Genomic DNA, 24,547 nt, shown 5'->3' with positions numbered 1-24,547 from the left:
TAAAATATAAAATGTGATAGAAAGAGAAATTTATGCAGGAGAGTAACTCTTCCAAAGAAGCTGAATTTAACACAGGTGTTACTCTTCAGGAAAAGATGAAAATTTTGCAAAACGTTCAACTTATCTTAAACTGTAGAAGAAACATGAAGCCAATTACACTTGCTGAACAGATAATATACATTAGATGTTTAAGAACATCATAACTGTAAGATTGAATTATACTTCTGAGCAAAAATATTATAAACTTTAATTTTGCTATGATGGGAAGTAATAACTCTATAATGAGTGTTAAAATACATCACCACAATGTTACAATTTCCCCCTCCTTTACCTCTTCCCTAAGGTCCTTATGAAATTATCAGTTGAAGTCAGAAATTTGCCATCTAGAAACCAATTGTGAATCCCATCACATTTATTTTCCCATATCACAGATTATTCTAGCTTTCCAAATTCTTAAAATAAAATCTTTGTATATGGGCAACGTTTAATCTAGTAAATACTATATACATGTAAATATATATACATATATATACACAGACACATATATGTACTACTTATACTTTGTAACAGAATTTTTCCTTCACCATAAACCTATTATTGAACACTACAGTGATAATCTGAGACTCTAAAATAAAAATAAATAAATCTCTTTTCTGACAATACAGACTTAAATTCCATTTAAAGAGACAGGTGTCAAAGTCCTAAGTTTGTTTTCACGTATCATGAGATTCTTATGTTTCTAGCACATGAAGTTGTATTAACTCTTTATATATGGAGAAGAGCATTGCTCCAGCCAAATGAAATCTCTTGAAGCCACAGTTTGCAGGCAGAGAGATTGAGGAGGGGGATTGGCAGGACTATTGGCTATTTGGTTATTTACCCACTATTCCCAGGAGATGAAGAGCATCTTAACTAGGGATGGCTAAACACAATCTTTATTTGTTCACAGGCTTCTGCTGTGCACAGATCAGCATCAGCAGCAATTCTGAAATAATCCAAGAGGCTGGGCATTACATGTCTGAAATTTAAGATAATAATATAATATTGTCAGGACATAAATCACTTGTAATTCTAATATGTTAATAACTGAGCAGTATTAGGAACACTGCTTTTTACCATATAGACCTACAGAACAAAAAAATCAGATGATTTTTTATTTTTTTGTTTAATTTGAATATGTTAGCAAGATTCAAATAAATGAATACGACGTGAGAGATGACATGAGGGAGAATTATGACTAATAGCAATTTGCTTTCCACGATTCTTTCAAAATATTTTAGGCAGGTGATAAAACAAAGAGAAGAAATCATCATGTATACAATATCAGCAAACATGTTACTCAACACATTTTTCCTTTTAAATCAGAGCCTTTTTTTCTATTTTAATTTTTTTTAAAAAAAAGTCTCTTTTCATTTTAATTTAAAGGAATCTTTCATATAAAAAGTGGAAAACATATCATTAAGTCTGCTTCTTAACAGACTGGAACAACAACACAGAAAAATTATACACTTTCTCTATTTATCCAAGCAGGCATTAACACTCAAGCTTAATAAATGCTTAAATAAAAATGCCAGCCATGCTAACCACTTCATTTTTGAACAACACACCAAGAGTATGCAGCAAATGCCAAGGACATACTGTACTGCCACATGAAAGGATACACATGAGAAACTTTGCAACGTCATTGGCTGTAATTTAAATCTGATGCAAAAATAAATACCAATTTCATTAATCGATTCCAGAGAGAGGTGTACTTTTTTTTTTTTTTAATATTAAGTTTAGTGTTTTTGAAAGGTTAGCAATTCACTTCTGAACAGTAAATCTTTTCATCTCTTTAAAAGAAGTATAAAAAAGCATTTGAACAAATTTCTTAACACTAATAGATATGAGCACTGGTTTTAAAGAAGGGCAGGATTTTTCACTTTTTATTTTTATTTCATTCAGTCCAATCTGACTGCCAAAGAAAAATGGTATCATTTGTTTCACTGATTTAATGAAAACAGTAGTTAAGAATTGGATTTAAATTCTCATATTAGTTCACACATGATAACAGTTCCTGATATATTTTTATTTTTTCTGTAACCAAACATACAGTCTTACAACCCAAACTAACCGATTGTGGTTTGACTGTTAAGAAACTGTCCCAAATTTGACACTTAGCTCACATAACTAGATTCATAAGGTCAAAGTATACATCTGAGGCTTCATGTTGTATTATCAGTCAAATTTACTTGGTTTTAGTTGTGTTTTCAGCTTTCTTGCAAAGAAGGAAATTTATTCTTCTAAAGAAATAAATTTATTTTAAGTTTGAAACTCTCTAAGATTGTTTAAGGTTAACCAAGTGTTTCCTGTAGAGATCTTGACACAGAAAACAAGCAAAAGAAAGATCTCTGGCTTGTTTCTGCTGTCACCAACAAACTCAAGAGCCTGAAGGTGGTGACTACAACACTAAACAAAAGGCGTAATTCCACAATAAACCACAAGAGAAAAAATCAGAAAAGCCATAAAAATAACAAACAGAAAAAGGATCTCTCCTGATATAACAACATTTGTTCAGACATCAGTTATGAAAAGGTAAGGAAAGTATTTTAAGTAAAGAAAATATTTTAAAGTTTGTTTTCAACTATAAGCTTATTTCTTAAAACACAATAAAACACTTTTAATGTTCCATTAACAATGTATTAGAAAAAAACTGATGAGATAAAAAAAAATAATTGAATTTCAGATTACCATAACTCTCTCCCAACTCATAAATAAATGAAAACACTATGATACTTCACAGCACAACTCTATAATTCATGCCCTCCCTCTTCTCCTCCCCTTTCTGCTATCTTTGTAAAAAGGAAGAACTAGGAGCATTGATGGAAAAACTAATACCAAAACAGAAAATTTTCCACAGTTTGCTTTCCTTCTCATCTATACCGTGGAATTCACTTTTATTTAATAATTGGCTGTTTGTATCAATAGTTCCAATTTCATAGTCTCTTACATTTTACTTACTACTCCTACTTCATGAGCCCTAATGGAGCAAGTGCTTTGAAAGACTGGTTGCTAAAAAGTAGCATATGGAAAACTAGTGATTACAATTCCTCTTACCGTGACAGAAAAAATATATTGTAAAGCTGCCTTAGAAACACTGTGCTAGTCATATGCAGGTATATTCAATTCAATTTGGCTGCTGTTTCTTATGCTACGGCATTCATTGTGTGAGGGAGACTAAAATGATCATGGAAGATGAAACATTCACTAAGACAAAAATTGTACAATATGTTTTCTGCTCTTTGGAAAAATATATTTTGTTTAAAAGCCTCTGAAGTGTTGTTTTCTTTCTTTTAAACTTACTACTGAAGCTTTTTCAGAAGAAGATTATCTTTTAGGGAGGTATTAGTAAAATGTTAATTTTCTAACTTCATGTGAAGAAATACATTACAGCATCAGAAAATTGAAAAACTGAATAGTTGAACCAGTAACCACAGTTGCATTTAGTTTTAAATTGAATAGTATCACCCACCTTCTGTAGCAAACTGCTCTAGATGTTTTAAGGTGATTTCTTTGTATTTTGAACTTTCAGCAAGGCGGTCATAAATTACAGTATCCTACAACATAAATAAAATGAACACAAAACAATTTAATAGAAAAAATGTGTTTTGTGGACAATAAAAACATAGGAAAAAGTGGCAGAAAAATATGCAGAATTAGATTACTTCAGTACAAATATATAAATAAATAAATTTATTTCAGTGGAAGAAAAAAAAGGACACTCTAAACCCTCTGAATCTCTAAAATTAAAAATTACATCACAGCAGAATTTGTCTCTCCTACATATTTTGCTGTTATTTCCCTTCATTTTGAAAGGTACAGTATCTTTTGTCTTGCCACGTGGATTATTTTGATCTTTTAAAATGCTGTCTTTGTTTCAATATTAAGCTCAAAATGTAAAATTAGCTTTGCATAACTGTCATTCATAGCCTTTTGTAACCGTCTTGATATACAGAATGCTAACGAAAGCTTTTTGTCTTCTCTGGAGAAGATGCAGAATGGACATTTATATTCCGTCAACTTTAGCTTTTTAAACCATTCAGGAATTAGATTTGCATCACCATCCCTCCTCCCGCTATCAAACATGAATTTAGATATGGTCCAAGAACTAATGAGAAACCCGAACATTCTTATATGTAAGTGTGATTAGGCTATCTTCTGATCTTATCTTCAGGAGTTACTTCTGGCATAACACTGATGATAGGCTAAAATTCCTACCTAGTTGTTTATACTAGATTACTATTCCCACCTACTGATTCATGCTCAACAACCCCAGCAAGTAAATGATATGAAACCATACCTTTACCTATTTTCTTGGAGTACAGAAAGAAACAATTAATAGGAAGTATAAAGGCATTAGTCAAAGTACAAAGAACACCTAAGTACAGAATGCACAGGTCTCTTACCTTCTTACGCAGTTAGTAAGGAAAAAAATAAACTAGTTCATCACATTAAACAACTACATAACAAAATCATGTAAACTGAAAAAGGCATCATCCTCTCCCACCCCTCACCATTTTCAATGTTTTGAAATTCTACCATTCTAACAACTTTCTGCTTTTGTACGTGTAAGTGCATGTTCTTTGATAAAGTGAAAATACAGTAAAACTCACAGCTCCTTTGCAGTAGAGTCTTAACTTTCCTGTTGGCGTGCGAACTATCACTGACATTCTCTTCCTAGAGCTGAAAGAGAAATAAATGCCCAGTAAGTGGGTAATTCATAAATATATTTAACAACATTTTACCTACGAATATTAATATATAAGTCACATAAGTTACATTTTCGCAAGGGAGGTAAATGAGTAGAGAAGGAGGTGTAAGAGGAGCCAGCAGCGCCCCACCCCAGGCCGTTCAAAAGCTGCCCCTAGGGAGCGCGAGAGACCAGGAGTGCGGCGAACAGGGCGGGCAAACAGGGCATGGCGTGTCAGAAGGGAGTGGTGCGGCAGTTAAAAGGACGGGCAAACAGGGTGTGGCATGTAAGAAGGGCATGGCACAGCAGTTAACAAGATGGGGAAACAGGGCGCAGCAGTTAGCATGGCAGTTCACACAGGCAGGGTGAGCAGGAAGGGCAGAATGTTTCCCCCTGCCCATACGAACACCTCCTCTAACAGTGGTCTACCGCTAGCTCAGCTGCAATGGTTTCCACCAGGCACAGTGCGCTCTCCAGGAAGTCTGTACACACCCAGACTGCCTGCTCAAAACTGCAGCAGTTCAGGTCTCCGGGTGCAGGGAGTGCCTGAGCCTGTTGCTACTACCTGCGGGGGGCAAAGAGACTGTGTGCGTGAGGTGCGAGCAGGTGGACGACCTGGTCCGCCTCGTGACAGAACTCGAGGAGGAGGTTGAGAGGTTGAGGGATATCAGGGAGCGTGAGCGGGAGATAGACTTGTGGAGCAACTCCCTGCGCTGGCTGAAGGACAGGTACCGGGGAGAGACCCCCCAAATGGGGGTGGACCCCCTGCACTGTTGCTGTTGGGCAGAGGCAGGGGACCTAGGAGTTGAGGAGGAATGGAAACAGATCCCTGCTCAACATTGCAGGTGATGCCGCCCCCCACCGGCTCCACTTTCCCAGGTGCTCTTATGCAACAGGTTTGAGGCCCTGGAGCTTGAGAGACCGGTAGCTGAGGAAGAGGTACAAAGTCTACCCAGGAGGATGCCTAGGGCAAGGAAGTCGACTCCACGCCTCAGGACTGTTGCGAGGATGTTGCGAGGCAGTGCAGGGACAAAATTAGAAAGGCCAAAGCTCATCTGGAGCTCAATCTGGCTACTGCCATCAAAGACAACAAAAAATGTTTTTACAAATACGTTAATGCAAAATGGAGGACTAAGGAGAATCTCCAGCCTTTACAGGATGCAGGGGGCAACTTAGTCACAAAAGATGAGGAAAAGGCGGAGGTGCTTAATGCCTTCTTTGCCTCAGTCTTTAGCGGCAAAACCAGTTGCTCTCTGGATACCCAGTACCCTGAACTGGTGGAAGGGGATGGGGAGCAGAATGTGGCCCTCACTATCCATGAGGAAATGGTTGGCAACCTGCTATGGCACTTGGATGTACGCAAGTCGATGGGGCCAGATGGGATCCACCCGAGGATACTGAGAGAACTGGCAGAGGAGCTGGCCAAGCCGCTTACCATCATTTATCACCAGTCCTGGCTATTGGGGGAGGTACCAGTTGACTGGCGGCTAGCAAACATGATGCCCATCTACAAGAAGGGCCAGAGGTCAGACCTGGAACACTATAGGCCTGTCAGTTTGACCTCAGTGCCAGGGAAACTCATGGAGCAGATTATCTTGAGTGTCATCACGCGGCACTTGCAGGGCAACCAGGTGATCAGGCCCAGTTAGCATGGGTTTCTGAAAGGGCAGGTCCTGCTTGACGAACCTGATCTCCTTCTATGACAAGTGACGCGCTGGGTGGATGAGGGAAAGGCTGTGGATGTGGTCTACCTTGTCTTCAGCAAGGCTTTTGACACCGTTTCCCACAGCATTCTCCTCAAGAAACTGGCTGCTTGTGGCTTGGAGTGGCGCACGCTTCATTGGGTTAAAAACTGGCTGGATAGCCGGGCCCAAAGAGTCGTGGTGAATGGAATCAAATCCAGCTAGAGGCCGGTCACTAGTGGCATTCCCCAGGGCTTGGTACTGGGGCTGGTCCTCTTTAATATCTTTATTGATGATCTGGATGAGGGGATCGAGTGCACCCTCAGTAATTTCGCAGATGACACCAAGTTAGGTGCGTGTGTCAATCTGCCCGAGGGTAGGAAGGCTCTGCAGGAGGATCTGGATAGGCTGCACCGATGGGCTGAGGTCAAGTGCCTGGTCCTGCACCTGGGGTGGAATAACCCCAAGCAGAGCTACAGGCTGGGAGATGAGTGGTTGGAAAGCTGCCAGGTGGAGAAGGACCTGGGAATATTGGTGGATACTTGGCTGAATATGAGCCAGCAGTGTGCTCAGGTGGCCAAGAAGGCCAACAGCATCCAGGCTTGCATAAGAAGCAGTGTGGCCAGCAGGTCTAGGGAAGTGATTGTCCCCCTGTACTTGGCTTTGGTGAGGCTGCACCTCGAGTACTGTGTTTAGTTTTGGGCCCTTCGCTACAAGAAGGACATTGAGGTGCTCGAAAGAGTCCAGAGAAGGGCGACGAAGCTGGTGAGGGGTCTGCAGAACAAGTCCTACGAGGAGCGGCTGAGGGAGCTGGGTTTGTTCAGCCTCAAGAAAAGGAGGCTCAGGGGTGACCTTACTACTCTTTATAAGTACATTAAAGGAGGCTGTAAAGAGGTGGGGGTTCATCTATTCTCCCACGTGCCTGGTGACAGGATGAGGGGGAACGGGCTAAAGTTGCACCAGGGGTGTTTTAGGTTGGATATTAGGAAGAACTGCTTTACTGAGAGGGTTGTGAGGCATTGGAATGGGCTGCCCAGGGAAGTGGTGGAGTCACCATCCCTGGAGGTCTTTAAAAGACGTTTAGATGTTGAACTTAGCGATATGGTTTAGTGGAGGACTTGTTAGTGTTAGGTCAGAGGTTGGACTCGATGATCTTGAGGTCTCTTCCAATCTAGACAATTTTGTGATTCTGTGATAATTCAAAAGAAAAGGAACAAGGCTGTTCTGAATGATGTTTTCAGGTGACTGGGATGGAAAAAACAGTTTCGCTGTCTAATAACTAGAATTAATTCAGTCTTTCTGTGCACTTCTCTGTAGGTCTTTTTCCTGCAAAAAGGAATTTAAGAACCTTTACCTTGTCTACTGATCGCAGAAAAGCATCTTATGGCATAAAGCATATGTGACGAAGATCATAAAGACCACTTCAGCATTTTCTTCCTTCCCAGCCAAACAGAAAGTGTCCCAGGTATACTGTGCCGCATTACTGTCATCAAATACTTCAGAGTCCTACTCCTCACACATTATTTTAAGTATGATGAGATTTAGAAGGTGCCTTGCCTCACTACTCTCTGACTCTCAGTTGTTAACGAGATCTATGTTTTTTTTCTTTCAGTCCTAATGACTGAAGTCAAGGTAGGAATGGGAAGAAAAGATGGATAAGATGGTCACGTTTGCTTTGTCTTCCCTTTGAGAGCCTCCAACAAACCTACTTTAGATTCAATATCGTATCCAGTCAAAACGTGTACTTATACCATAATTCTTTCAAACTTTTTTTTTTTTTTTTAATACTCCACAGGAACTATTTAGGGAACAAAAAATAATTTGTCATGCATAGAGCTCACAGTAAAATACACAAAAGAGATTGAAGTAAATGGTCCTTTTATAAGTTTCAGTTCCTGTTGGGAACTGGATCCCATTTATAGATCATCAAATAGCATTGTATGAATGGTTTCTGAAGTTCAGACTGCCAAGGAAAACATCCCATAAGTGGAATATATGGAGATGGGTTAAGGAAAGAATTTTAAAATTACTCGTGAAGTAACTGCCTGAATATTATCTTCATGAAAATATTTTCCTATTCCACCTATGTGTGCACTTTACTTCAAGCAGCGATCTGAGCAGCAATATTTAATTACATTTCTACTGTGACTATTGCATAAGACAGCATAAAAAGACCTAGCTGCTGCAACTCTTTCTCTACTTGATCTCTTATCTAAAACTCTCAGATAAAAACCCTTAGACAGTGTCCAGTTAGGGATTTACTAAGATAACCATTAGAAATTCAGATAATCTAAAACTGCAATTATATTGCTTAAAGTTTCTTTAAAATCCTGAGATTCAATTGATTCCCGGTATAATTGTTTAAGCTTATAGCTTATCTTAATCATTACATCAGCCTGAATGTTCAGCTAAGGAACAGAGGAGGAACCTAACCTGCTATTTATTAATTTATTTATTTCTAAACATATGTGCATATATATGTGTGTATATATATACATTTCCTGTTTATACAGACACAAACACACATGCACACTTCACAACTAAAAACTAAGCAGTTTTTTACTTGTCTTGTAATACAAGAAAAATTGCAGTCCTGAAGTTCTGCATACAGCTGCATGCCTATCAATCTACTGAAGATGCACCAGAGAATAATCAATGTTTTCCTGTAGCTTTCCAAAACTTGAGCTGTGAAGACAGACATTGAATCTTGACTGACATACACTCTTCTTAACAAAACTGCAATAAAGCTTATCAGTGGGACTTTACTGTCAAGGACTTCTTTTTATGAGCCTTTCACTGCAGTGATAGTCTTATGTCTGATTTGTGGTAAAATAAGAAATCATAAAATTGCGCTATTACATGAAACTCAATGCAATACCATTTTTTTTTGTTTTACTTTCTTCACATAGGAGAGACAATAGCTGGTAATTCCCATGGAATTGTCATGGGATTACAGCACAGCTGAATCATTGTGAGGGGACAAAAACAGTCTTACAGTCTTGATGGGCCCTTTGTTATTTTGCAAGACCTATCTACAGCTTAAGATGAAATTTTCATCAGAGTTTATCCACACAAACACAAAAACCAAATATTGCTACCAAGGTTTTGGTACCTCTTCTGTCAGCCACTTTTTTTTTGTTTGTTTTTCCTTACATTTACAAGTATCAGTCTTCAGTCAGAAGTCAGAACACGATCAGTACATTCTGTCCCTCTTTCAATGATGGAGAGGAGATAAGATTTGAAATGCTCTAGAAGGTGGCCTTCTGTCTGCACAGTACAACAGCCAAGGCAATATACATTATTCATAAAACTGATTGGGTCTAAGACTTGTCAAGCTATTGATGCATTTCAGACAAATTACAGTGTTATTCTACATCAAAAATGTTTTTCTCTAGACAAGGAGCTTTACCCTGTAGCTACCACAGAAGACTTATGCTAGAATATGGAGATGTGCTCCTGGGATGCAGAGGAAGATCAGTCATTAAATCAATAGATGATGCATACTCCAGATATTGAAATACAATTACTAGGTCTATAGTCATCAGTGAAATTAATTCTGGTGCTAAAAATTCAATTCATTCCTCTAACAAAACAGATACAATCAAAACCTCCATCAGTAGAACTGTGTGCATAATGACACATTCTTGCACTGATGTGCAATTTCTACACTGTTAACGGACATAGCTTATGCTTGCTGAAACAAGGAATCACATACTGAAATTCACGCTACCTAGCCCAAGTGAAAAGACAGTGCATGTACTCAGCACAGGAATGACAGTAAGCATAAGATTTTCTCTGCTTTGGATCCTTAACTGACACGACAGACTTGATTTTGACTTGTTTTTGGCTCCCAAGAGATAGCTGCAGTTTTTCTATTTTTATAATTTCAGGTGACAGAATATGAGAATGCGCACAGCGTTTCCTTTCACAATTCCTTCTCCTGACAGCATGGGGAGCCCTGAACAGCACAAGGTTAGAAGGGGTTTGAAAAACTCTTCGGTTCCTTAAACTTGGAGTACCACAGCAGTTGTGGCATCTGAGCAAAGTATCTGTTGGAGACAAGCGAAACTGAGTATAACTCATAAGGACACTGATTACTCCAAAGACATTAGCACTACATTTCGGGAATAATTGCCAGTTGCTTTAGAATTATCAGCTGTTTTCAGTATGCTCACAAGCCTGACTAAAAGCTACTGCCTTACGAAGGATAATTAGCATTTTGTGTACTTCTGTTTTCACAGGTACACCTATGATCACTGCAAAGACTGAGTACCATAAAACACAACTCTATCAAGCATTCCTGCAAGTTTTACTTCTGTAACTTCTCTGAAGGACTACTCTATCAAATATTGACACTGTTGCACTCTTGCTGAAGAGTCTTATCTGGTTTGTACTGGAAGGCAATAAGAAATTAGTTTGCATTTCTTGGGGAAAAAAACACCTTAGAACACCTGGAAGCTCTTAACTCAGGAGGAGACTTAATTGTCAGATTATTACTCTGAAGGTAGATGCTGCTACCCATACATATGGTGTTAGGTTTTTTAGTCAAAATTTCTCCTGCTATGGAGCAAGGGTGACCTCTAGTGCTTCCAACAAGTCAGTTCCAAGCAAAGCTAAATCTGGAATAAACCAAAACAGCTATAAAAACAGTATGCATGGTAAAGTTTTGGTGATTGGTATCCACTGAAAAGCTCGGTCCTCCAGAGGCTAAGCTTCAAAAGCAATTCTCCATTATCCATGAAGTATCACTGTTTAAAATATGGTTTTAGACTGACACAGAATTTTAAGATCTATGAAATGAAGATAAAGAGCAAAAGTAGGAACAAAATAGGAATCTTTTACTGCTATCCCATGAATAAAGTGTGAACTTACACAAATGTCAAACTACCAATAAACAAGCAGATGTGGCAACATGCTTGCTAAATTTCCAGAACGAAAGTGAAAAAAGTGCCTACAGGAAAATGAAACAATGGCGGAAGTCTGAAAAATGTCAAGTATGTCTCTATTAATATAGAAGTTGTTAATGTTAATTGCAAGAACTCATTAAAATACATTCAGAACTAAAAGCAAGTCTGTTGCTTTTTTTCCCCACTCTGCTGATTCTTCTGTTATGCTATGCATTATTATTACTATTATAATTATTACATTATTATTACAACTATAGGCAACTATTTCTCTCATTTCACACAACCTATCCATCTACAGCTCCTTTCCTTTTCTATTGCTTTGGATTTTTATTTATTATTTGATCTTTTAGAATCCTCAACGTAAACTCAAGGGAAATGTAAGGGGACAAGGAAAGGCAAACAATGATCACATTCTGCAAGCAAAATTAGAAGGAAGTTTTCTAATAAAAGAAGAGCTTCCTCTACGTACAATTCTCTTCCCCATCCTGTGCCAAAGTAAGCAATAGAACTACGTGAATACTTAAAACACAGACTGCATTCATAGATACAATTTAGAAAGATTTATACAACAAATGAAATGGCATCTTATGCAGGCCTTTATAATTCCAGTAGCTTGGACAGGAAATTTTTACTGAGAGTAAAATATATGTTAATCTCATTTTCCAAGAGAATCCACTAGCCAGTGCTCTAGTGGTGCTGCTCAGAAAGGACTGGTCTTTAGTCTAGATTATTTAAAGAAGTAATAAACAAGTACATTCAAGGCCAAATGCAAAATTACACTCTATCAGTCAAGTCAAACACAAGTTCTTTCTAACATTTTAAGCTTTCCCCTGCTCGCAAATATCAATTATTTTTCTATTTCAGATGGTGCTAGAGCTTTCAAAAATATATTTAAAAGTTCAAATATTTTACTATACTGCCTTTTCACATCAGTTTTTGAGGTTTTTGAGAGCAAATGTTTTTGAAACTGAGCAAACGCAAAAGTGGAAAATATTAGACAGAAAGGAGATGACAAAAATATATGCCTCAGGAAATATTTTGGAAGAAAACCAGAAGCATGATCTTAATCAAGTGCACTATTTTGCCTATGGTATGATCACATGCTATACGTTTCATTACAGAAATAAAAGCCAAGCCTGCACACATTGCTTGTACAAGTATCAAAAATGCAAATGTTTACCCATAAGGTAAATTCATAAGGAATTTCACAAAAAGACAATAAGTGCTCAACAAGCTGCTTACCTTGTAAATTCTAGCACGTTTAGCAGTTCATATCTCTCTTCTTGTCCCAGCTGAAAAATAAAAAAGGTGAAATTAATGCAAAAAAAACTAAAGCAGAACAAACAAAAAGAAGCAAAGAACTCTCAATAGATACGTACTATGATGCAGTTATTCAGAAATTATTTAATATGGCAATAGTAAATACAACAAATTATAATGGTACCCCCCAAAATACTTACAGACTCTATGATTACTGAGTCAGGTGTCCTTCCAGTGAATACAAAATGAAGATGCCTGGCTGCTCTGACCAATGCTTCCTTCATCTGCAACAAGTCAATCAGTAGTACTTATTTTACAAGATGTACAAGAAAACTGTTAGCTTACCCCATGATTTAATGGATTATTTAATGGATGTTTTCAATTTCTTTTTCCCTTTAAAGATTTGTAAGGACTAGACTTGATGCTGGTAAGTACTCTTTGTTTCTCCTGTTAAAAATGTGATGAAATTAATTTACAGTTCACAGAAAATAAGCCCCCAAAAGAACACATTGCTGTGCCAAAAGAGCACACTCTCCAAAATTTTAACTTGCAAACTAATAAATTATGCATTCCAGTAGATGCAATGACACTGCTTCATTGCAAAGACAGAGACAGCCTTCTTTCTACCCCTAAGCATACTTTCAGGGACTCAGTTGTTTGGATGCTGACCTAAACATTGCTTAGATGAACAAACCTCACAATTTCTAAGTGCCTTATTCACTAGGGAGCTGCACAAGGTACTTTCCCTTTATGTAAGTTGTGATTTAGAAGAAAAGAGTGATAATCATTCCAGTAAATAATAATAACTTCAGTACCTTCAGGAACCCAGTCTCCAATAGGCATTGGTTCTCTCCAAATGGTTTAAGACATCAGAACAGAACTAGTTCAATGTTGCTAAAAAAAAAATGCTGCCATGGCTGTTAGTTTTATTTATGGCCCTACCACTGTTCGTGTCTTTCAATTTTTGAAGGATAGAATTTCCAGATGGATGGCGATCTAGGAGTCGGGGCAGACAGGGATGACGAAGACTGAAGAATATTTACTTCAAGTCATATATTTCAAAGATTTTGCCTTGCTGCGTTGTGTCCCAAATTCAAAAGCTGTCTATAAACCAAGGTAGCCTTCAACTACACCTTTGTGCTGTAATCTTTTCTCAGTCTCTAGTAGACTTGATCACTACTTTTATCCTACTAACCCATTTCTTGTTCGTTTTTGATTACAAACAAACAGTCTTTGTGCTAATTACCATGGTTATAGCATAGGTTCACAAGCAAGGACAGTTTATCTCCTGGTTTGCATTTGAGCACTTCCTTTGGACTTCTCCACCAACCTGATGACAGCACATGAATGCTATATGGTTAATTACCCTTTGTCCTCATATAATCCACAGGACATCTGTATATATATTCTAAAGCAAATCAGAAAAATCTACATTCATATTTTTAGACAAAACTGATTCTAGCTGACACTTTTTTTTTGAGGGTTATGTTTTCTTTTTTAATTTCAGAAGATGCATCAAAATAAACAATACATTTTAAATAAAATTTGCTTGTTGAATAAATAGTTTTTATTATTTTTCAAACTTTACTATACTTTCACTCAGTTATTTGACTCTCACCTGGAGATGCTGCTTGATATACAATCTTATCACCTTCTCTTTCTGGAACTGCTGTATGACACACTGCCATCATTGTCAAAAACTCACATATTATAGGTGCAGTTGGCTAAAAGAAGAAGTCAGGAAATGATTAATAATTTAACAAATAAGTAATTAAAATGTAATAATATGGATAAACAGTAACCAAGAGAATGTTAATGAAAGATATCTCTCCCTTTTAAACTATCAACAATTAAATAAAACAGACATTATCTATCTGTACACCAATTTCAACATGCAAAATAATTTCTTGCTTCTGTACTTTAATACAGGCAATGTAGATAGCGTTTAGTGGCATTCACTATCATACAATCAAAAGCAAATAACCAAAACCAGAATAATTTAAATACGCATTTTATAGGGAAGGTAAATCTGAATGCTGTATTGAAAATGTAAAATGTTTCCATAGATAATTTTTATTATTTACTGAAGTCTCTTTGAATGTTGTTGTTCTTATTAAAAACTATTCCTTCTAACATTACTTTTGCCTAACACCTTATTTCTTAACATACTTTCTTAACAAAGGTTCTTAAAACCTTTGGAAAGATGTAGCAACCAAACCTGAAAGCCATTTGGAAAATACCACAAGGTCAGGCAGACAGTTTTTAAAGGAAGATAATAAGATGACTATCTCAGGCACTTCAAAATCTACAAAGTTGAAAGAATTTCACATGATTTAACCAAGAGAGGGGAAAAGAATGTATCTAAGCAGAAATAGTTGACTGTTTTTGACTAAAAAGAACTAATACCCCTTATTAGTACAGCTAAGTTTGCAAAATGAATGAACTGACCCCTGAACGATTGCTGAAAAGAAACAACAGCATTCTACACAACCAAGATTTCTCATAGCATATTTGTAGTATTTCTTTGTATTACTTTATAAAATATAATAATATCTGAAACCTAACCTAATTCTACAGTACAAAAACACTAATGGGTGACTTGTAATACTCAGATGAATCCAAAGATTTTCATAATCAAACATGGGAGTCGATTTCCTGTCCTCATCCACTGAGGGCCCTCAGATGCTCTGACGATGTATTTAAAAGGCTGAACTACAGATTCTTTTCCAAAACACTTACAAACACATTCAACATATATTGGTGAAACCTCTTTGAATTCTTTTAATTTGTGACTGAATTTTAAGATATACACAAACGCTTTTTTCTTCTATTAAAAAAAAGGCAAATAGCTCATTAGATCTTGCTAATATTATACAGACTTAATACTATATATCTACCAGAAAACTCTAAAGATCAATCACCTGTGCATCAAGGACTTTCTGGACAACAGCACCAAAAGGATGATGCGTCTCAACACAGTCCACATAACTAGCACTGAAACTGGCCCGTGCAGGTAAATAAAAGAGCCCCCTCTGCTTTAGATACGCTTGAGGGTTGCACTAGCGTACCAGGCATTTAAGGCTGCCCCATTTGTACGAATAAAATGCTTGATTGCCTACCAGTTACCCTGAAATTACCCTCAGGGAAAGATAAAATTTAAGAAAAAGAGTAATTTATTACACTCTTCAAATATAGAACAAGAACACCTACATTAATAGTGTAAATGTAAAGTGTGAAAAAAAAACATCACTTGTACAAAATGAAAAAATAAATAGTAATGGTGGTACTGCTTCTTATACTTATGAACTTAAAGTTCATAAGTTATGAGTTTATAAGTTATGAACTTATAAAGTTCATAAACTTTATATCATAAACCTACTAACTTTCTGTTATATGTATTTCCTCTTTGGCACAAAGATTGGTCTCTAGAAACATGTCACAGAATGACAGAATGGCCAAGGTTGAAAGGAACCTCTGAAGATCCTCTAGTCCAACCCCCCCCCGCCGAGCAGGATCAGCTAGGCCACACTGAACAGGATGGCATCCAGGCAGGTTTTGAATATTTCCAGAGAAGGCAACTCCACAACCTTTTGGGGTAACGTATTCCAGTGCTCTGTCATCCTCACACTAAAGAAGTGATCACTCATATTCAGCCATCTGTTTCATCTCATCATCTGAGCTGATGATCTAACCTTATGTAAGCGTGTACATAAAAACAATGTATACAGTTAATTCCTGATTCTTGCCAGAGCCTGGGCACTGAAATAATTAGTCATGTCATGCAAGAAACTTAATTGACTGATCCTGAAAGCTTTGATGGAGATCATGACGTTGTATGCACAGCATGAGTTAAGATAAAACACCCATAGAATGAAGAATGTAAGACTGTTGTATTTCAGGCTTAGAAAATTCTAAATCAACTCTACAGAAGATAAGATTAGATGTTATTTCCAAGTGGATACAATTAACATATATCAACAATGAATAATATAAAAGTATGCATGAGGGCATGCTGATTTTGTGTAAGTACATTATTTATTTTCCTACAGAGGACATAATGTTTTGACTTAGCGAGAGCAATGTTCTAATTTCATAAAACAACACTAATTGTTTCTATATCACTTACATGATTGTTCTGAAGATTCTCCAATAGTGATGAGTCACTAAATGTCTTTTCTTCTCCATTTTGTGAGCCCTGCCTAGAAATAATAAAGTAGAAAAAAAGATCACCATTAGCATATTCTTACATGATTTGCATATGAATTGTTATGTTACTATGCTAGGGTCAAAACACAAATTTTAGTTTGTAGATGTCACAATAAAAGGATGCAGTCACACATGCTGAGAAAATGAAGCGAAAATGAATTTGTTTCATATCCCCAAACTTTATCTAATTTTAATAAAACTTGATTTATATAAGTACAATCAAATCAAGGGAAGTTTTTCTGCTCACTTTAGATAATGCAGGATCAAGTAAAAATCAATCTACACTATAAGACTGGCTCCTGATCTCCACAGGACAAGATTATTGGAACAATTCAGAACAACATACACCTGGATAGGTTATACTTTGAGAAATTAGCAGCTTTGGAATAGGTTTGCAAGTGTCTGTAGAAAAGAAAGTCAGGTACCTGAAAGGGGTAAGCAAACTGAGTTCAAACATTATGGAAGCCTGGGCAGGGATGGTTTGTTTCCTACTGCTTGTGACCAAAAAGGAAACTATTAAACTGATGTATGAAGACACAGCAACAATGGTGAAGTAGCAAAGGATTGAAGAGACACAAGGTGGAGACAGTTCTTGAGAAATGAAGTCACACACTAACTTTCATATTGCATAAGTCTTGTGGCTGAAGCTGAGAGCTCAAAAGAAGTTACTTCTAGCAAGATCTGTTACTACAGCTGATTGTTGAGTATCAAGACAATCCAGTTGAGTTTGGAATCTCAGTGAAACAATACAGTACTGAAAAGTGAACCCACTTAGAGGAAAGTGTTCATTATTTTTCATTTACTTTGGATTTTGCCTTGAATCTTAGAAGAAACTGAATATATTCAGTGATTTTAAGTATAAGCCACACTTGTCTCAACAGCAGTCTAAAGATCTACGAAAACGAAGTGAGCTGTTTTAGCGAGCATTATCACAAAGGAATACAAAATGACAGCACTCTGTATAACTACTCAAGGACTGCTTTTTCCAAAAGCCTATTATGAAAGTGAGGAATTCAAAGCATCCTCAATCACCAAGATTTTCTTTTCTATTTTTTTTTTTTTTTATGCAAAGCAGCTGGATATTGTAGTGCTAGAAGTTAAAGATTTCAGATACATTAAATTTATTTAGAGCTTAAGGCAAGCTTTGACTGTTTAAAGCTTTCTGACAGAAAGACTTCAGGACATTTTTCAGATTCTCAGTACCAAAAACACTGAAAAATATTTGCAGATATTGCTGTTTTCCAGTAGGACAGAATGTATTTCTAGTACTAAAAATAAATATTCAAAAGCTTTGGAATTTGGTACATTATTCATTTTAAGTCTAGAAATGTTAGTCAGATTTATTTAATTATAATATATTTATATAAAAAAAATAATTTTCCTAAGTAATTTATTTTGTAAATATTTACACAAATTTAACAGCTTACAAAAGGGTTATTTTTAACTAGTATTCAGGCATAGGTTCATTTTCCTATTTTAGATGTGCTTATTGGAATTTTGATGTGTATTAATCGAAAATAGCCTTATTGCATAAATATCTTATACAAAAACGTGCTTTATTTCACTTAAACATTGCATTAATGAAACCACTAATTTGTGCACAGTTAAGAACACTTTTGCTTGTAATAAACAATAATGTGATATTATTAAATTATAAAATAAAAGATTAAGAAGTAATTACAAATAAGAATGTTTCTAATGATCATGTCATAACATCAAATAAGGATCATCAGATCAGGTAAGATTTTAGGGTGTGTATATGTACAATTTTTTGGAAATGTGGAGGAATTTTCAAAAAAAAAATCTAAAGAAAAAAATTGTTAGTTTTAAGCTATCAAATCAAGCTATTTATTGCAAATCTTTTAAATATAAGGAGACAACATATTACAGAGTTTTGGATGATGTATCTTGCAAATGACTTTCAACAAATACAATTAAGATTATTTAAAAACTGTAAATAAAATTTTGTCCTGGGTTTATCTCACTTTGTTTTGATTGTAAATATTTAGTTTAAGAAAGAATAAGAGGGAAGTGTAAGCCATCATGCAGATGGCAGCAGAAAGGATGCCTGTACTTAGCATTTCCTGAAGTCCCTGTTAAGAGACTAATGTTGGCCTCAAGTGTAATTGTGTATTTTAATTATAGTTTCAGATAAAAATTAGGCAGTACTAATACTCTAAAACTACCAGCAGGAAGGAAAACATTAACTATTATTTTTTTCCACTTTCAAACACAGATTATTTTTCAAACACATTAGAGATTATTACTGAACTATTGCTAGATAACAGTAGAAAATTGTGATTAAAGCTACCATAATACCAACTACCTTTATAAATGACAAAAGTCTCTCCCACAAACAATTCTGACTTGCACAGGATAGGAGCAGTAACCCTCAATAACCCTACTAACAAATCTTCTCCAGAGTACACAACCTAACACCATAGAATTCTTATGTCATAAATTTATGTAATACTTGGTTGGCCTGCATCGACTTGAAACATAGCTTCTGAGTAACATACTTCACATTTAGCTGTGTTTCTAAAAATCTATCTCATCAGCTTTAAGCTTGAATTTTAAACGCCACATACTAAATGACTTTTAGAGCTTACCAATCATCTGAAGGAACACTATAGTCCTCAGGCTCAGGGCAATGGCTGCACAAGAAGCAAAGGAAGAATAGAAACAGGGAGAGAAAAAGAATCACAAAGGCTACAAAAATTTGATCACGTATAATAGGGAAGTTAGTTAGTGAAACTGAATGACCAAGAAAAGTTTTAAAAGCATGTCAACTATTTTGATAGTGCCTAAAAAGAATAAAATATGCAAAAATATTATGTTTCTCTTGAGACTACAAAATATAAATGATCATTTCTGTTTGATTGGGAGCATGTCTATTTACTAACTTATACCACCTCATATAAAAGCATTAGCCCACTTTACAATTCTAGCTTTATATTTCAGTATACATTTTAATAATGTTTTTGTTTGTAAGCAAAAGTATGTTTTTTTTTTTTTTCTTTTTCCCTATTATCCAAAGCTACAGTAATGCAGCTTATCTGCTGAGTTCACAAAATGTTTAAAAACACAACTAGCCATTGCACATTGGGATTCAGCCCTGTGATGACACAGTTTTGAATATATCACAATTTAGAATATATTAGAAAGAAGAGGCATAGGAGACACAACTACTTCTATCCTTTTCCATTTTCCAGTCTCTCATCTGCATCAATACAGATATGATACTGCAGTGGATACTTATTGTAAAAAGAAACTCAGCTTTTCAAACAGTGATGCTTATCTGACAAGCATCTGATATCTATATATTTTCAAAAAGATGTGGATAGGAGCTATGAAGTACAGGAAAAGAATCAGACCAAATTATTATTATTATTTTTAAAGTAAAGTCATATCCAGGTTTTGTAAAGGAGAAATTTCAGAATTTGTGCTATACTTACTGCAGACGAAGATATAAAACAAACCAAATATTGATTTTAAGTGCCATTACCGTTAGTGTATTTTTTTCATCTTAGATCACATGGTTGAAGTTGAGACATACATATAGGTGTGTGTATGAAACATCAGGGTTGGAAATTTATTTTATTACAGCTGTTAATTAAAAATATCTATGGTTAATGCATTAAGGATCTAAGTTTTTAAAAACAGAAAGCTTACGTTAGACTCTGCAAAATTAGTTTAGTATTTTCAAAGGGATCCAAATGATAAAAAGCCGAAACATCACTTTTAGCACAAGTCCAAAACTTAATTTCACAACCTCTGCCTGGTTTCTGCCCAGCTAGAAACACTATTGTGTCTAATTATCTGCTTACTGATCAGCCTAGGTCCAGCATCTCATGTACTGGTAAGGCATGTTGACATTTACAATGTAGGTGCTAGAGCTCTATTCATTGCTCTAATGAATTCTTTGAAGTAAAAGCGTTAGAAGTTTGAGGCCTTTACAAACTCAGTTGAAGAAGTTGGCTGCAACTGTTGACAAGTAAGTAATAAAACGCTTTGCATTTAGTTCAAGAGGTTTCTTAATAGCAGTATTGATACTAGGAATTATAACACTTAAACACCATTCATAAAAGCCATCTGGATTAAATGCTAGAGCATTGTAATTCAAGTTCTTGTTCATCCTGTGTTTTGTCTAGTGCAAATGCATGTGCCTACATAAAACATGAAGCATGGACTACTAAAGTAGCTTTTTTTTCAAATATGAGGAAAAACCTTTTTTAAAGAAAAAAACATCAACAGTTATCAGACACAGCAAAAGAAAAAATAATAGGCATACTGAAGTTGTGTTACAGCAGTAAGCCTATCTAAACTTCATTTTTGCTCCTGTTTACAAAAAGATGTGCCATAACTGAAATGTTCATACTTCCTCTAAGTACCATCTGATAGTCACAAATTGACTCCTATTTGTATTTACTGCCAGGTGTAAGTTTATTTTAACTGTGGTGTTAATTTAGTGTGTACACATATACATAGGCAAAAAAAGGAATACAGATAAAGCAATAAGTATATATTAAAATACCTACCCATAAGCAACTCCTGCCACAGTACATTTTTTAAACTGCATGACATTGCATGTCAGGGTACCCGTTTTGTCAGAAAATATGTATTTGACCTAAATGAATGATAAATTCATTATATGTTAATATTCAACAGTTATTTACATCTCTAGTATAATTCAAGGCTATTAACATACTAAAAATATATATATATATATATATATATATATTTTTTTTTTTTTTTTTTAAACCAGTACCACAATCTTCACAGAATGGTTTGGGTTGAAAGAGACCTTAAAGATCATCTATTTCCAACCCACCTGCCATGGGCAAGAACACCTTCCACTAGATCAGGTTGCCCAAAGTCACATCCAACCTGGCCTTCAGCCCTTCCAGGGATGGGGCATCCACAGTTTCTCTGGGCAACCTGTTCCAGTGCCTTACCACCCTCATAGTAAAGAATTTATTCCAAATATCGATCTAAATCTACCTTTAGTTAAAGACACTACGCCTTGTCCTATCATTACATGCCCTTGTAAAAGTCCCTCTCCAGCTTTCTTGTAGGCCTTCTTTAGGTACTGGAAGGCTGCAATAAGGTATCCCTGAAGCCTTCTTTTCTCCAGGCTGAACAACCCCCAACTCTTTCAGCCTGTCTTCATAGGAGTGGTATTCCAGTCCTCTGATCATCTTCAGATGGTGACCCTCCTCTGGACCTGCTCTAACAGGTCCAAATCTTTCTTGTGCTGGGGGCACCAGGTCTGAATGCAGTACTCCAGGTGGGGGTCTCATGAGAGCAGAGCAGAGGGAAGAACCATCACCTTGGTGGTTTCAAATTTCTGGTCATGTAACTTTTGATGCGGTCCCGTATACGGTTGGCTTTCTGGACTGCAAGTGCACATTACCAGTTCACGTAGAACTTCTCATCAACCAACACCCTCAGATCTTTCTCATCAGAGCTGCTCTCAAACCATTCTCTGCCCAGCCTGTATTTGTGCTTGGGATTGCACTGAGCCAGATGCAGGACCTTCTGCCTGGCCTTGTTGAACTGCATGAGGTTTGCACAGGCCCACCTCTCAAGCCTTTCTAGGTTACTCTGGATGGCATCCCTTCCCTCCAGCATGCCAACCACACAGCTTAGTGTCGTCGTTAAACTTGCTTAGGGTGCTCTCAACTTCACTGTCTGTGTCACTGACAAAGACCTTAAATAGTGCTGGTCCCAGAGTACTGACCTCTGAGGAGTACCACTGGTCACTGGACTCCACCTGGACATTGAGCCATTGACCGCAACTCTTTGAGTGTCACCACCCAGCTAATTCCTTATATACTGAGTTGTCCACTGGTCAAATAAATTAATATTTACATAACTCTTTCTTTCTTTGGGCTTTGGCTTTCCTCACCTGACCCCTGACTGCTTGGACAGTTTCTCTGCATTCGTCCCTTGCTTCCACCCTTTGTGTCTTTGTTGAATTTATAGGAAATGAATATATATAGTATGTAAATGCAGTAGATGCACGGTCTTGATACTAATTTCCCAAAATAGCAATCGATTGACGTGACTTGAAACTTATGCTAACTTCAATACATGGTGGTATGCTTAACTATTTCCTACTCTACATACTTTCAAAATACAAGAAACTAGCAAAGATCAACGACCTTTTTACTTGCTCTAGGTCTCCTATTTCCCTAACATAAAGCTTTCCTCTCTTGAAGTATTAGTACTCCATAAATATTAGATGAAGTATTTGAATACTTGAAGCTAAAAGAAATGGATCTGTGTATCTTTAAATCTAATTCAAATGCAATGGAAAGAAAAAAGTTTATATATGAAGAAATGAAATGGTCTATGATGAAACAAAAGGCTCATAAATTCTCAATGGAGGCTCAGTGAAGGCTATTAAAATCAAAGACAAACTTCAGTTTTAATTCATTAAAAGTTATTTTCATGAAAAATCTCTGTATTTTTAATTAAGAGTTAACTGCATTATCCATTATATAGATGGAACTAGTAATGGTATGTATTACTAGATTAAAAACTAGATCTAGTACTAGATTACTGGTACTAAATTACTAAAATATACTCAGCGTCTCCAATTTAAAGATTCTATTTCTGAGGGATTATGATCTAGCCAAATCAGCAGTTGAGAGAAACCTTCCATGCCAAGTTTACACCTCAAAATGCACTTTCTCTTTGTGGGCACAATGGGGGAAAAAAGGCAGGAACGGCAGCTAAAAACTCTCAACTTTTTTTCAAAACTAAACTTTTGCCTTTCTTAAAACCTGGAGACGTCTTGTGGAGAATCTTCTCTTCATTATGTGAAGCTGACATGTACTTCAGAGAAAAGACTTGCTCTTTTTGTTAGCACATTGTCCTTTGGTAGATTTCCCTACAGAAATTTACAAAGTTTGATGAAGAAAGAATCTGTCGAAAAAGTGAAAACAGAGATCCAAAGAAATCTGACTAGACCTTGGTAAAGAATGAAATTCTTATGAGAAACTTAAAAAAAGAAGACAAGAACTGCTGAGGTGGAAAAGTGGGGATATGAATGACAACCAAACTCCAAAGAGAAAAAAATAAAAAAAAAACCTTTTAAAATTAATATGAAAAAAAAAAAAAAAAAAAAAAAAGCTAAGATTTGGAGTCTCTTCACCACTAAGGGAGAAGTACCTTCTGTTCCTTTAAGGTCAGGAACAGAACCAAGTTTTTTGCTATCTGTACATATTTCATAAATCCAGTAAGGAAAGGTCTTGTCCTCCACTCTTTGTAGTCTAATATCAGAACATGTTAACCTACAACTGTTGTTTTCCAAAGAGGCAGATCTCTTAAGCTTTAGTCCCTGAGACTTGTTCACTAAACAGTTAAAATTCTGTTTGTAGCTTTACTAGAACAATAAATAACTTTTACATCCCGAAACAATAAATTAAAGACTTAATTAGTTACAAACACATGTAGGCTAGGAAATGCAAGAACGTGTATACCTATGCTTATATATGCTTTATAATGAAGCTCAGTTATACATGTACGAGCACGTAATATTTTTTCCACACAATCTGTCTACCAGCACCACTGAGTGTAACAGAAAACAAAATATTTAATACAATTGGCTGAAAAAGCAAATGTAACATGCAGTTCTTTTAGAAGTGTGCCCTATACCCTAGACAGTTCTACAGAAGTCAAGCTTTCATGAGTGAACTCTTGCAAAATTGATTTTACAGTATTTAAAGGGAACTCTAAAGCAAAATAAAGAATTAATC

At 36.2% G+C, this 24,547-nt stretch overlaps 1 protein-coding gene across 1 annotated transcript in view; it reads right to left on the bottom strand.

The window, feature by feature from the left end:
- ATP8A1 (ATPase phospholipid transporting 8A1) overlaps positions 1 to 24,547 on the bottom strand; it is a 111,786-nt gene that overhangs the window by 54,927 nt on the left and 32,312 nt on the right. Inside the window, exons 14-20 of the mRNA XM_032186790.1 lie at positions 21,323 to 21,411; positions 16,705 to 16,777; positions 14,191 to 14,302; positions 12,779 to 12,852; positions 12,561 to 12,610; positions 4,653 to 4,722; positions 3,512 to 3,596 (exon numbers count right to left, since the gene is read on the bottom strand). Of these exons, the coding sequence (XP_032042681.1) occupies positions 3,512 to 3,596; positions 4,653 to 4,722; positions 12,561 to 12,610; positions 12,779 to 12,852; positions 14,191 to 14,302; positions 16,705 to 16,777; positions 21,323 to 21,411 (553 nt within the window). The remainder of the gene's footprint in view (positions 1 to 3,511; positions 3,597 to 4,652; positions 4,723 to 12,560; positions 12,611 to 12,778; positions 12,853 to 14,190; positions 14,303 to 16,704; positions 16,778 to 21,322; positions 21,412 to 24,547) is intronic.

Source organism: Aythya fuligula, chromosome 4, assembly GCF_009819795.1.
Source record: "Aythya fuligula isolate bAytFul2 chromosome 4, bAytFul2.pri, whole genome shotgun sequence".
Taxonomy (NCBI): Eukaryota; Metazoa; Chordata; class Aves; order Anseriformes; family Anatidae; genus Aythya; species Aythya fuligula.
Note: the sequence above shows the minus strand (reverse complement) of the source record. Positions and strands in the feature narration are given on the sequence as shown.